Source organism: Solanum tuberosum, unplaced genomic scaffold (assembly GCF_000226075.1).
Source record: "Solanum tuberosum cultivar DM 1-3 516 R44 unplaced genomic scaffold, SolTub_3.0 scf00004, whole genome shotgun sequence".
NCBI classification, from domain to species: Eukaryota; Viridiplantae; Streptophyta; class Magnoliopsida; order Solanales; family Solanaceae; genus Solanum; species Solanum tuberosum.
Genome location: NW_006238930.1, coordinates 3,621,607 through 3,637,247, shown reverse-complemented (window position 1 = coordinate 3,637,247; position 15,641 = coordinate 3,621,607). Strand labels below are relative to the sequence as shown.

The 15,641-nt window shown below is 29.8% G+C and overlaps 1 protein-coding gene across 1 annotated transcript; it reads right to left on the bottom strand.

Annotated features, from left to right (window-relative positions):
* Positions 1–12,079: 12,079 nt before the first annotated feature.
* Positions 12,080–15,641, bottom strand: LOC102596590 (serine/threonine-protein phosphatase 6 regulatory ankyrin repeat subunit B-like). Its single transcript, XM_006338608.2, has 2 exons — positions 14,530–15,641; positions 12,080–13,623 (listed from the first exon to the last, which is right to left on the bottom strand). The coding sequence occupies exons 1-2, from the start codon at positions 15,241–15,243 to the stop codon at positions 12,337–12,339; spliced, it is 2,001 nt and encodes a 666-aa protein (XP_006338670.1). The 5' UTR covers positions 15,244–15,641; the 3' UTR covers positions 12,080–12,336.

Genomic DNA, 15,641 nt, shown 5'->3' with positions numbered 1-15,641 from the left:
CGTTTTTGTTTGACTTTGAATTTTGTACAAAAAATATTGTCATCAACGAATTAGGCGATGAATTTTACACTATATACTATACAAGTTGCCATCAGTCACATTGTTATTTGCTTTTAATCAAAATAACAATTGTTTTGACTCAAAAGTTGTTTTCAGATTGGTTGTAGTCTCCTTGGAAAATTCCACGAACTCCTGCGTCATTACTAATTTTTATTCTCCGGCCTGCAATTATGTGGAGTATTACATAATGTATCGTGCTGTGCCTTCAAAAATATATGTGACTAACTAACTTAATTATTGATATGATCGACTTTAAAAGGTTAAATATACAAATTATTGACACTGATAATGAAAAAGAAATTCGTGTGTTCATACACAATTTGAGTAATAATGACTGAAATATATGTAAAAATCTCACATGCAAATATTAATTAATCATCTAAAATTAAGGAAAGTTTGAATTTTTTTATAGGCAAATGGAATTTTAAAATAGATCAAAAGACATAAAGATATAGAAAATATTAAAATTCATATTTATATAATTTAAAAAACACAATACGTATAAAAAATTTGATCCTCAATTTATTTTTTCAACAGACAATACAATATGTATAAAGGTATAATCAGATTATTAAGCTGACACGTCTAAAATAGATTATCAAAGATGTAAAACGCTCACAAAATATCATGTTCAAAATTTTCAATTTTCTCATTAGGGAGTGTTTAGCACGGATGGAAATATTTTTTAATTTTTTGATTGGTCAATTTTTTTTAAAAAACTTTTATACTGAAAATAGAAAAAAACAATCATAAGTATTGATCGTTTCATATTAACTATATGACTATATCCTTTCACCCTCAAGCATATATACCCCATCTTCACCTCTAGGACACCATGTTAAGAATGGTGCAAAATCAATAGTGGACAAGTATTATTGGACAGAGGAAATATTTTATTCATTTATTAATCATTACAATGTTATTGAATTTTTTTTTTGAAGGATTGAGGACCATGTAAGTGGTGTTCACGGTATGGCTAGTTTAAATTTTTTTTATTAGGCGGTCGCATTAATATCCAACACATGATACTGAGAAATTAATATTCACATGTTAAAGTTTTTCATGATCATTATAGGCTTGTTGCAGACTCATATTAATTTATACCAAACAATTTATAATAGGTGTTTGCATTTATGCTCTTTCACTTAACCATCTCTAAATATTGATATTGTATATTTTTACCTTATTTTTGACTAATAAATCAATAACAGGAAAATGAAATGCAATTCATTCGAATAAGACTAACTGACATAAGTCATAGACAGAGAGAATAAAAAAATATGCATAACAACTTTCCATGAAATTTACTTAATTATGATAAGTTAATATAATTTGAGGTTAGCATAATAATAATAGCGGAAATTACAGAAATACACACCTTTTGTTTCACTTATTTCCATTATCCCCTATTACTTTTAAAAATCTCTAAAATCCCTTATTTCTTTAATGTATCCGAGCCAGTATTTAATGTATTCGAGCTACATATTAATGTATTCGAGCCAGTATTTAATGTATCTGAGCTACATATTAATGTATTCGAGCCAGTATTTAATGTATCCGAGCTAGTTTTTAATGTATCCGAGACAGTATTTAATGTATCCAAGCTTCAATTATTGTATCCGGTTTTTTTTATTTTTAAGGGATTAATGTAATTAGAAACTTATTAGGGATAAATTGTAATTTCATATTAAAACTATGAGATTTATGTAATTTGCACATATAATTATCATATATACCAATAATATCTATAGATTTAATCTTTTGGATATACTTTTGCATAACTTACAATTATCTATTTCTAAATAGTCAACTTTTAAGTGTTTGTCATAAACACGACATCTTACCTCTACATATATTAATTATTAAATTTAAAAGAGTGCTTCACGCTCAGGCTTTTTATTTTATGTAATAATAATATCCGTAACATCGCATTTTTATTGACGGTAAAATGAGTTTGGTTTTAAGGTAGTATTATTATGAAACTTCTTTATAATAGTATTGTTTATTTCAATTTTTCTTTATTATTATAAAAATATATAATATAAAAATAAATTTCAATTTTTTAAAATTATTATAATAAAATATTATTATAGAGAATATTTATTATAAAAAAGTCCGACTAACATTATATACATTATATACGCTTACGATATACTCTACCAGCTTCAATTTTTCTTTGAATTTGACTAAAGATATAACTTTTTGGTGGTGATGATGATATTTAAATTCAAAGCATACGAATTTTAAAGTTAAACTCACAAAGTGTACACATATGACGGCATTAAAGTTGGCCTTTTTTGATAATTCAACATGTGCTCTTTCGTTGACTTCCTATTTCTCTGAAGATAATTTATTTGACGCAACTCCCTGGAATAAGGGCAACTAAAAATAAGATATTTTCCCCCTCTTTCCGGAGGTTTAATTTTTGCAGTCGATTGCCAATATTATTTTAGTAATATGTCACTTTTTTTTGGAGAAGTATATTTTTAAAAATATATACAATCCGTAAACAAAATACACGAGAGTATGACTTTTTTTCATGGGATAACATTGATTTTTTTTGTTCTTTAATTATTGATATATTTGTATTTTAATCCTTGTGTTGTGTGATTACACGTTTAATCTTTAATTAATTAAAATATGTGTTATTATTTATGGAAGATGTAATGCTTAAGATCGTTTGTGGAATTACATTATCCTCAAATATGAAATAACATTACAAACTTAACATAAAATTTAGGTGATTAAATGATGTGACGGTCACTATTTCGTAAATTTTGTGAGAGTATATTTTTAAATAATTGAAGGTTAAATATACTCAACAAGATATTACAAGGACTAAACGCATAGCTTACCGATATTTAAGGGACCAAAAACACAATTTCCCTTTTTACATTGTTGTTTTGCTTATTCATATTAGGTAGCAATTTTATAAGGTCAACTTCTCAAGTCGAAATTTAAAAGAAAAAAGGTTGTACGTATATGAAAGACAAGTGTGGAAAATTGCGTGTGTCCATATTCTAATAGGCTGAATTTTCCTAGAAGTTGCATTTTCAAATAATGACTTATATACGTTTGGGTTGCAGTTGCGTTTTCATTATGTACAATATTAGGCAAATCTTGGATTAGGCAAATCAATAATATAATATTTCAAAGTAGTTGTTGCTTTTTTATGTTCTTACTCCCATATCTCCAAGTGGACTTCAATAAAACCAACCAAATCCATTCAGATTGCCAGTCGACTTCAGAAAAATAAAAAGTCCTTAAATTTCTTTATCAAACAATTGGGAAAATGCATAAGTACCCCCAATCTATGTCCGAAATCTCAGAGACACATTTATATTATACTAAGGTCCTATTATCTCCGGAACTTATTTTATATATAATTTTTTACCCTTTTTCGGCCTACGTGGCACTATCCTTAAAAAAATTGTCAACATGCGTTGGGCCCAGAAGATAGTGTCACGTAGGTCGAAAAGGGGTAGAAAATTATTTATAAAATAATTTTGAAGGGTAATAGGACCTTAGTATAGTATAAGTGTGTCTCTGAGATTTCGGACGTAGGTTGGAGGTACTTATGCATTTTCCTTCAAACAATTATTACATGTGCCAATAGGGTAAAAAAAACATTGCACATTTATATAAAAATAATTAAATTCTCTTAGATATAAGAATTCTTGTAACAATAAAGTTGACTTAAATAAAGTTTTGCGATGCATCATGCATATGCAAAGCGTAGGTGTGACATTCTTGTATTTGTAGCAACTTATCCAAATTTGATTTCACTAATTAATAGTTTGGTTGGGGTGTATGCTTATTTATATTTAGTTTTAGAACTAATGGTTTTACGAAGTTGACTAGCGTTTGATCTAAATATATCTCATGTTAATATTTTAATCCAAAAATTCCTTTATTATTAATACTTTAATCTAAAAATATCTCTATTATACTACTTTTGGGTCAAAAATATTCTTTTCCTAATAAATATATTATTTATTTTTTTTTAAAACACATTCTTTTTATTTCATTTATGTTCATGAAGAATTAATAATGGAAATTGAACTGTTTAAGAGAAAGAAAAAAGGGGCCGAAATAATACAGCTTTGCCGGAAAGCCAATGTCCACTTGTGGCACCTTATTAGTTTTGTTACACATAGTGCGTCCTCCATTTTAATTTAGGCATAATACATAAATGTGTTCTTTAACATGACCTCATTTTACGTTTATGTCCTCCAATTTTGGATATGCACAAGTCGACACTTAAACTTGTATAAAGTAGAACAAGTAAACACACGAGTCTTACATGACACAATACACGTAGGACACCACGTAGGACAAAAAATGACATGTAGGACATGCGTGTCTATTTGTTCAACTTTATACAAGTTTAAGTGTCTACTTGTGCACATCCAAATTAAAGGGCATAAATGTGATTTGAAGCCAAGTTAAAAGAAATGTTTATATATTATGCCTTTAATTTATTTGTTATACTTTTATTTTCAATCATAGTAATTTTTTAATTTCAATTTTCAACTGACATGTTTAAAATTATAAAATTAAGAAACATCTGATTACATTTAACGTATCATTAATATATGACTATTAATTTTCTTAAATTCTGTGTGAAGTCAAAATATGACAAATAAATTGATTCAGAGATTTTTTTTGGGTTTAAAAAGTAAAAATATTGAGCAAAATGAATTTTGAGTAAAATTGTATTAGTCAGAGTCAAGATAAGGTGATAACGCCAAAAATAAGTTTAGACTATAGTGGTTGTCTTATCAAAGACATTGACAGTAACCCTGCCCAAAATATACGCCTATATATTTTGACTTTTTAAAATTTGCTTCTTCATTTCTTTAATTAGTTAATAACAAAAACATATATAATAAGTGTTACTCATTGTATAACAATTTCTAAGAATAAGAAAGAAAGCAATTTGATCGTATGTATTAACAATGTTTGACGTCATTTCCATGTTCCTCTATTATATCGTTGACTTGACAGATCAGTGTGAGCATAGCAAACGGTTTCTTATTTTTATTTTATCAACTTGTCTCATTCTTCATACTACTCTTTAATGGCACAACTAATTATCATTAAAAAATATCTAGAGCGAAAAAAAAAACATACGAAAATTAAATGTTGGTTTAAGATTAGTTTTTTTGTTTGATATATCCTTATACAAGTACTAGGTGCAGAGGCGAATTCAGGATTTCAAAAAGACGGGTGCACCATTGTCAAGGGCGACTCAGGCCTTTAAGAAAAAGGCAACAATTTTAGGCTCACAAATTTGAGGGACTCATTTAATTTAGCAATAATAGATTATAGGTTTTTCATAAGAAAACTATTAAATACGATTTTCTGGAAAAAATAATATTAAAGGAAAAAATTATTAGAAGTTTGATAAATCTCGAGTATTATGTCACAAGAAAAATTAAATGCATTTTTTATATGAATTATTGATTGAAAAAGAATTATTAAAAGAAACCATTTATAAAAAAAATAAATATATGCAGCATCTCAAGAAATTTAAGTACACTTTATAAAAAGAAAATGAAATTTTTTCAAAAAAATAACAAACAATGGTGCTTTTTAATTGATTTTAAAAAGAGGTCCTCTCTAGGAATCGAACCCTCAACCTCACAATCAAAAACCAACCCTTGAACCAGTGAGCCATCCAATCATTTGTGATCATGGGTTCCTTAATTTAATATTTACTATATTTTAAAAATTATACAAATAATATTTCGAGTTTTGTCGGATGACCACGGGTTCGAGTGACCCATTTTTTACCCTTAAATTCGCCCCTGACTAGGTGGTATTAAAAGTGGAAGTTAGAGATGCAAAAGGTTCATCTAAATATATTTCACGGATAATTATATTTATATATACATGAGATTTTTAATTATTCTTTTTTGTAGTAATAGTAATAGATATTACTCTCTTTCCCAATTTACTTGTTTTTGTCGAGAGTAAAAAAAAATTAATTTTGATTTAATAGTGAATTTGGATATATTTAGAATTTTAAAAGTTTTTTTTATTAAAATAAAATTAAATATTTTAAAAACTAGGAAAAGTACGATAAGTAAAAATAATTTAAAAATTAAATTATTTTAAAGACATGAACAAATCATAGTAAAAAAATTTCTTTTAATTCTCAGAATATGAATATCAGCAACAACAATAACATATATCCAATGTAATTCCACTAATGAAATGTAGAGATGATTGTGTGTGCAGACCATACCCTATCTTAAGTTGGTAAAGATATTATTTCCAATAGATCATCAATTCAAGGAAAGCAAAACATAGGTCTTGTGGAACGGTAACAACAACAAGATAGGAAGAAATCTGAAGAAGAAACAATAAGTAGAAATTTAAAACTAAGGGCCCGTGGCCATGCAATATGGAATCATGATATGGTATCATAATATAGAATAATGAGATGAAATTGAAGTTTTGTTTAGACATGCGATATGGAATTTTTGTGTTATATATTTCTCATAAACATAAGAATATCATAAGCTGTAAAACTATTAAAATAGCCCCAATTGTTTATTCAATCTTACCGAATAAACAAAAATTATAAAATCGCATAATAAATTATTACAAAGCTATTTATTTCCCACTTAAGTAATTGTTTTATCAAACTTTAATTCAATAAAAAAATTGAACATAAATTGTAGTGAACTAGTCTTTAATATAATCCTCCCACATAATACAGACAATCTCCTCACGTTGAACTTGCATTTCTCAATCATGTGACCGAGAAGACGAACCAACGTAACATTGTTATTTTGAGTCATTTTTGGTCAATATTATCCGCAACTATATTTTCATGATCATAGACCATAAATATTTCATTACTCCTTTTCGCAAATAATTATGTAACATTGCACAAGCTATGACAATTTTCACTTGTGTGTCAATATCGTAATAGTTCATGCCTTGTTTCAGTATTTTGAATCTATTTTTCCAAGCTCCAAAAGTCCGTGGGGTTGTTTTAACAACATATAAACTTGTGGATAAATTTTTGTGTTTAAAAAATCTCAAATCATGATAATTTTTGGAGAATATGGTATTCCATCTCATGATGTGGAATCATGAGATGAAATCAGTGTGAAATTTCATGTCCAAACATTAATTTCATCTCATAACTTTATATCGTGATACACCTACTAAGAATAATCTACATGACAAAAGAAAAGAAAAATAGAATAAAAATGAAAATGATACTAATATTATTGCTCACAATTGTGGACTTTTCAAACTTGTTAGTTTACCTGGTTTAATTCAAGTCAACTAAGAATTTTCGATGAAACTATACTGCCAGTAGATAAGCTTAGACGCAACTTATTAATCACTGACTTTTACTCTGCAATTGATTCGCTTAGAAAAACTGTATTTCTACTTTGTTTCTAAATTCTAAAAAGTAGTGCAAATAATAGAATTCCTATAAATTCCATTCACATGATCACATCAACACTTTGTAATATTCTATAATAATCAAAAGATCATAACATAACTATATATTCTATAATAATTTGCTTAAATTTTAAAAGTTTTATTGACCTTCAACCTAAAAATGTTATATTACGTGTATCACAACTGCCTTTATTCTAGACAAAGATAATGGCAAAAGAGAATAAAGAAAAATTTTAACTTTGACATTTTAGGTCCAAGTCAAACTGTGGTATCACGTAATAAATGCCTTGTATTGATATCTAATGTTTTTCTATTTAAGGACAATTTTTGGCATCTCCAACTCAAATACTAAATTTTACATCAAATTTAGTGTGAACAATATTTTTGGTGTAAATCAACTCCAATCAAGTGCATCAAATTTTACACCAAAAAGGAATCTTTTTTTCTCTCTTCATTATTATATTATTATTTGTTATTTCATTTATATTTTCTTATTTCATAAAACAAATTCTTTCTAAAACATTCACCATATATAATTTATATTATTTCCTTTTATAATCGTTTAATATAAAATTATTTTGTACCATAATTTTCTAAATATTATACATTATACATAATAATGGATAGTACAAATAAAAGTGAAATCATTAATGAAATACAATTAAATAAACATTACATAATTGAAAAAATTATTTTAAATTCTACACAAATATTCAACTTTCAAGATCACTACGATGCTCCCATAAATGCTCTATTAATGCATTACGTAGTTCAAAATGAGCTTCTTTGTCCTTTATTTTTTTTATATCGAGCTAGAAATTGATAATTTTCATCTATTGTCATTTCTACAGTCAGAGTTGGACCTTCCGACGCATCTTAAATTGGTGCATTAAGATCAAGTTCATCCTCGATTATCATGTTGTGCATTATAATACATGAAGTTAATATATCATGTAGCACTTCTTTTCTCCAAAAACGTGACGGTCCTGCGATAATTGCAAAACGAGATAGTAAAACTCCAAATGCACGTTCAACATCTTTTCGACATGATTCTTTGTTGAATGTTTATTATTTTCGGTTATTTTTAAGTACATTATATTATTTGTTTAAAAATTTATATGTTTGCATTTTTAATTTTTGTGAAGGTTAATGGTAGTTTATATCCAATTATAATTTATAGTAATATTAACATAAATTTTTTTTAAAAAAAAGTCATATATAGAAAAATTAATCTATAAAAAAACTAAATTTTATATCTAAAATTAATATTATAAAAATATTACATAAAAAATAATTAAATATACAAGAAATTTAATTAAAAGTTTGTATAATGAAATAATATTAAAATATTCAAAAAAGTGAATTGGTGTGATGAATAGTGTTACACCAAATTTGGTGTGTGAATTGGAGCTCAAAACACCAAATATAGAGTTTGGTATAAAATTTGGTGTTGGGTTGGAGATGGTCTTAGAATCTTTTTTTAATAGTGTGCTTGAGATTAGTTTGTAAATGTGAAATTCAATAAACTACGGGAAAATTTTCAAAATGTTAATATTTTGACATTTAATAGGATCTCTTAGTCATACTTTTAATATTTATTTAAAATATCAATATTTTAGTTTGTTATGTATCTAATTTATGTATTTTCTTATCTGTTTGATTTGCAAGAATACAATTATTTACTAACAGAAAGGAGAAAATTAGGGAAGATAATATTTTAAAAAAAGAACATATCACTTAAAATTCTCATCAGTTACAATTTCAAAGAAATCAACTTTCATTTTTAGTATGTTTTCATTGTAATTGTATACCAATAATTTTTACATTTTATGTGTGACTTTACCATTCAAATTAAAATTGGTATTTTACTTTCATAGTGAAAACTACAAATTGTATCTAGTGATCAAAATTGTATTACATGATTGCCAAATAAAATTTTCTTTTATTTGTATTACAAAAATATTACCGATTGTATCCCAATATAATTATCATTACATATGAATATGATTTATGAAATGATACAAGATTCTAGAAAAAATAGCATACATGGTGGAAATAATACAATCTGTTGAGGAATGATACAATATTCTTAAAAAAATAATACAAAATTGGCTGTAAAAAAGTAGAATACATCTATGCTTAAGAAATATAAATCAATTTGACATACCTATTTGAATGACTACAAACTAAAAAGGAAATACAATGTTCTTAATAAAAATAGGCGGAATGACCTGGGAGACCCCTGTACTTGGCTCCTTTTGTCAGTTGGACCCTCCTACTCATCACTTTGCCAATCAAACCCTTAAACTCATCAAAACACAATATTTTAAACCCCTCTGACCATTGACCGAGCTTATGTGGCATTAATATTGGTGAGTTGGAAATATGCGTGATTACACGCGCTTAAAAGTGAGTTAAAACAATATTTTACTTTTAAAAAAATCAATTTAACAAAATTTAAAAAAAAATCATCTTCTTCAACCCTCCTTCACCTACACCCATCCTTTCTTCTTCTCCACCAGCCCTCTCTCCTCTACCCCTCACCACAGCCCTCACCTTTCTTCTTTCTCCAGCCCATTCTTCTTTCTCCACCCCCACATTCAATCTTCTCCGCCTTTTTTTTTTTTTTATACAAATCAGTAGCCTCGACTTCTAAAATTTTCGTTTTTTAGGTTTGAAAAATATTAGTATCATTCTTTTATTAGATGGTTTCAACGAGGAGATGCAGATAATGTGAAGGATGATTGTGACTATTGAAAATTTTAAAACTCCATTGATAAGTTTGAAAAAGCTTAAAAAATAATAAATGGGTCTTGTGAATTTGTAAAATTACTTAAATTTTTTTATTGGGGTTCATTGAGTTTGTGTTGGTGAACTTGTAGTTGAATTTACAAGTTAAATCAAGAAGAATTTGATCTGATGGGTATGAATCTAGTGCTCAATTTGTGACCAAATATGAAGAAGATGACTATTTGAAAAGTTAAAGAAATTAAAAAATTGATTTATTTGATTTTTAAAAAAATTTTAGCACTTAATTTCGCATGTGGCACTAAAAATGATGTGGAATTTCACGTGTAATCGCGTCCATTACACACACTCTGACCGGAGGAGAAAAGAGTTTAAAATGTTGTTTTCTGATGGGTTTAAGGGTCTAGTTGGCAAAGTGATGAGTATGAGGGTTCAACTGACAAAATGAGCCAAGTACAAGGGTCTTTCAGGTCATTCCGCCATAAAAATATAAATGCTGAGTAAAAGAAAAACAATTGACAAACAAAAATTAATATGAATACAATTCAACTTTCTTTTTCTTCTTCTTCTTTTTCTTCTTTCTATGTTGTTTTTTTCTGATTTCTTTTCACCAAACCTAAATTCAAATCCGTATTCACTTGTTCATATATTAGTAACCCTATAAACAAAATTTGAAATTATTAATTATGAATATATAAAAAATCAAACAATATATGATGTGTGAATGCTAATGTAGATTACTACAATCTATTAAATCTCAAATATGGAAATAAAATCACAAAAAAATCGAACAATAGAATTTAAAAAATAAAAAAATCCGAAATATATAAAAGGGGAAAATCTCATAAAATACTTGGTGAATATGAAAACCTCACAAAAAAAACCAAACAATACTGTTTAAAGACGAAAAATTTGAAATACAAAATACTTGGTAATTATGAAAATAAAATCACAAGACATCTCACAAAGTACTTGTTGACTTCGAATTTACCTTTATCAATGGTTGAAAAATCTTTTGAATTAATTGTGAGATTTCTTGAACAAAGTGTAGAAAATTGGAAGAATTGATTTTCTTAAACAAGGAAAGGAGATAACAATGGTGAAAAAGGGAAGAGGGAGGAGTAATTTGAGGTAAAACCTAAAAAGAGGGGTAAGTGGGTAATGAGTGTATTTTTATTTTTATTTTTTACGAGACGAGGGAGTAAAAAAAGGGTCTAATTTGAGTTTGATTTGAGAAATAAAAGGAAAATAAATTAATTATATTAAGATACAATTTATTTTCTAAAATATTGACATGTTTAATAATTATTTTAAAGTATATATATTTTAATAATTATATTAGGGATTGTGACTAGTTTGCTAATTTAACCATAGAGAGCGAAATCCTAGTTCTTTGAACTTAAGACTACCGGGATAAACAGTTCGGCCCAAATGTTTAGTCCATTTATCAGAGGACCTTCTGTTAACCGAAACTTACCTAAATGTATCACTCAGACATCTAGTTTACTAAACATAGTCGAAGTATACACTATTATATATTTTGACTGTATATGTTGTATAGTAAACTAGATGGCCCAAAGGCATTGAACTGTAATTTTATCCCAATCTTAATGAACATAAAGCTAACCAAAAAGTTGATGATTTACAAGAATGGTCTCAAAGGTGGATCGTCTTGAAATTTTGAGTGCTGGCTAGGTAAAACTTCAAGTTTAATAAGTCTATGAAGGTTTGCCATGGAGCGCTAGGAGGGTTAAAAGTTCAAAACTACGTATTTTGAAGGTCATTGGCGCTTCATTCTTAAGATATTGACAACACTGTTAGTTTGAGTAATGACATAATCTCATAAAAGTAAAAGCATATTTTTATTATACATCCTTCTTCAAGAAAAACTTGCACACAACTACAATTAAGAAAGCTTGACAAATTAGTTCTTTAAGTTACAACCGACAGAGGTGTTACAAAATGTAATTAAAACATCAAACAGAGCGAAGATACTACTTCTTGTAGGCTATTAAACTATGGGGGACACTTGACCTGCCAAATTAATGGAGTCCACCGTATGAGTTCCATTTCTGATTATATTCCTCACAGTCTAGAAGATCAGGCCGTGGATAGAACAGAGCGCTCGTAAATTTCATATGGCCTCAGTTCACTTGAAGTGGCTTTGACAGTTTGTTCTGAAGCACCAAAACACAAGTACTGGTTCACCAAACTCTTGTTTTGTTTGTATATCGAATCTGATGATTTTGCCCTTACGTGATTAGAACTAGAAGGTCTAGCAAGCTCATTCTCAATTTGAGTGGCCTTTTGTTGGTCCAATGAAGTGTGTGAAGACACTGATGAAATTGAGAATGAACTAGAGCAAGATGATCTACGGCGGACACTAAGATGTGGTATGGCCAGCATGACACCATTTACTAGCCCTGAAGCAAGTTTCTTCTTAGCTGTTGGACTTGGAAGGTTACTTCTAACAGAGAGTGTCCGCTTGTTGTTTGGAAGAGAGGAAGGCTTGGAGAATCTCTGTCGAAGAGGAACTGGTGCTGCTTCTGAATTTCTAGCAGAACTTTGATCCGCCAATTTCTTGAGCCTCTGAGTATCTCCTTTCCTTATTTTTGGCCAATAGAAAAAGCGTTTCAGCCTTTGTGCAGCATTATTTGCAGAATTGGTTTTACCCTCATTTCTAGAACAATCATTTTCAGTGTTCACATTATGTTGACTCACATCAGTTGAGGTGCTCAGATCTGCGCTTTCATTGCCATCACGCTCAATGCCCGTGTATAAGAAGATTTCGGTGTCAGAGATTCTGAAGGAAGTGCCAGGACTACTACCTACGTGTTGCATTTTTAAATGCGATGCTACAACTCTCCTTGCTGAATAATCGTGTTGACTAAAAATCCCCCCAGCAGAGATCAACTGTTTTGTGAGGAGTTCTGATGAAGCAGAACGTGGCCGTTGCCTAAGGATATCAAGTGGTGTCATTCCATCCTTATCACGAGTATTGACATTCACAGAGCGGACAGTCATTAGTAATTCCACAAGTTCAGAATGAATATTTCCAATGACTGCCAAATGAAGTGCGGTTCTACCATCCTTATTTTCAGCGTTGACAATTTCTTCAATGTTGAAAAACTTCCCACAAACTAATTGCTTCATGAGCTGGATTTGATGGTCCAATCTACGGAAACAAGGAGTTTGGAAACCAGTAATGGCGACATGGAGAAATGTTTCTCCGGCATTGTTTCTCAAATAGACCAATGAGCTTGATGCAACAATTAAAGCTTCAACAACAGCTAATTGGCCCCTGGAAGCAGCAATATGTAGTGCAGTGTTGCCTTGATTGTCTGTGGAGTTAATAATATCAAAACTTTTTATAAGATGTTGGACAACCTGCAACCATTAACAGAATGATATAAGGCACAAAGGAAATCCAGACCTAATTAAGGAACAGCAAAAATATTACCCTAACTGCTAACATTAATATTGTTTCTTACAGATACTTAAGATTTCGAGATCACAACAGTTACATCATCCGAGGTAATCTTCAACACGAGATCAAACATTTATTATTAGATGAGAATAGTATCCAAAAATCCAGCTGATCTTTTTTTTTTTCTTCTGTTTTAAAAAATATGGATGAGTAAATCCTGACCAGAGTTTTTGCAAAGTCTCAGATCAGGTCATAAACAAACATCTGTGAAAAGAAAAGTTAATTATCTCACCTCTTAACTCCTAAGTATAGGTCAAGTACATAATCAAATATCTCAGTTATATTCCCATCTCGAATTAGAAGTGGACAAGCTAGGGAAAGTCTGAACAAGAGAACTTCTTAAAGTAGACATTAACTAAGACTTGAGTAAGGCAACAAGGGAAAACAGATGATTAGCAAAATTCTACCACTTCTGCTAACGTACAGTGACTAGTACAAGAGCCTCATACAATAAGTAGTAGATAATTGCTGACTAAGAAATTTTTCTTTAGATTAGTTTACATGTAGACCCCTAAATTTAATATCCGATTTTTCTCATAGATATATGATCAACAAAAGAACAAAGTTAGAAGTACCAAAGCCATGATTCAAAAGGTCATAGCAAGCCCAATAGCTACTTGTACGGGAGAACAATATTGACGTGGGGAGGAACATATGTACTAGTGATATCATCCGTAATTGATTGAATCTCAAGACATTCTTCGAGCTAATCATAGACGTTCTTGGGAACTAGATTAATGCAACAAGACTCAAACTGGTAAACAAACAATGCAAAAGGCTCAAACTGGTAAGCAAGCAAGTCATACCTCAACCTGTCCCTTGCCAGCAGCTGCATGCAAGGGTGTTGCACCCTGAATGTCTCTATAAGCTAAGATATCATCACAGCATTCAGCAAGAAGCTCCTTCAGTACCTGAAGATTACCTCCTCTAGCAGTAGCATGAATTGCTCTATTCATCATCTCCCACTTATAAGCCGATGGAACCTCACCAATATGTTTATCCATCTCACCACCACCATCACGCACCAGAAACCTCGGGGTGATAGCAAAATCAAACAGAACCTTAAAAAGATCACAACTTTTACTCCTAGCAGCAGCATATAATATATCAGTGACACCATATTCCCCTTCTCCAAACACCAAAAGCGGGTTTCTTTCAAGCAATTCTTGAACAAAAGACAGGTCTCCAGCAGAGGCAGCAGTATATAAAAGCCAACCACCATATCCAGCTTTAAGAAGTGAATTTTTCCCTTTCTTGGTGTCACATTCAAGCATCAGTTTTCTAGCAACCTGAGAGCGGCATCTAGCCACATCATCAAGCTGTTCTTCATCATCCCAAACAGACTCAAGCCTTCGAATCCTACGAAGTGAAGTGAGCTTAATAAGGTGATTTCCATCTAATCGAAGAAGCTCACGAACCAAATCATAATGACCATTAGCAGCTGCATAATCAATTGGCGAAGCATACCACCATTGATCCCCTGTGCTCTCCCACCGAAGAGGAAAATACGTTGGAGGCATTCTAACAAACAGATTATATATGAGTGCACAGATAACTGGAGCAACAAAGCTCAAATTTTACCAAACAAGTTCCAGAGGGAAAATTGAAGATTCTGCAACAAGAAAACTTCACAGTTAACAATCGCAAAGAGATAGGAATGAATGACATAAGGAACTTGACCCACAAAACAACTAGTAGTACTTAAAGATAATAATAAGAGAAGACCCTACTGTGATAAGTACTAAAAATAGCTTGTGGATATATAATATACGTATACCGACTAGTAAATTGATAAACATGTACTCAAAAGAGAAGAATTAATACTCAAATATAATGTGTAATGTTAAAGCTTAGAGTACACACAATAATCAATAGTTGAAGTAGCTTCAAGAATACAAATAACAATAAGAGAAAATAG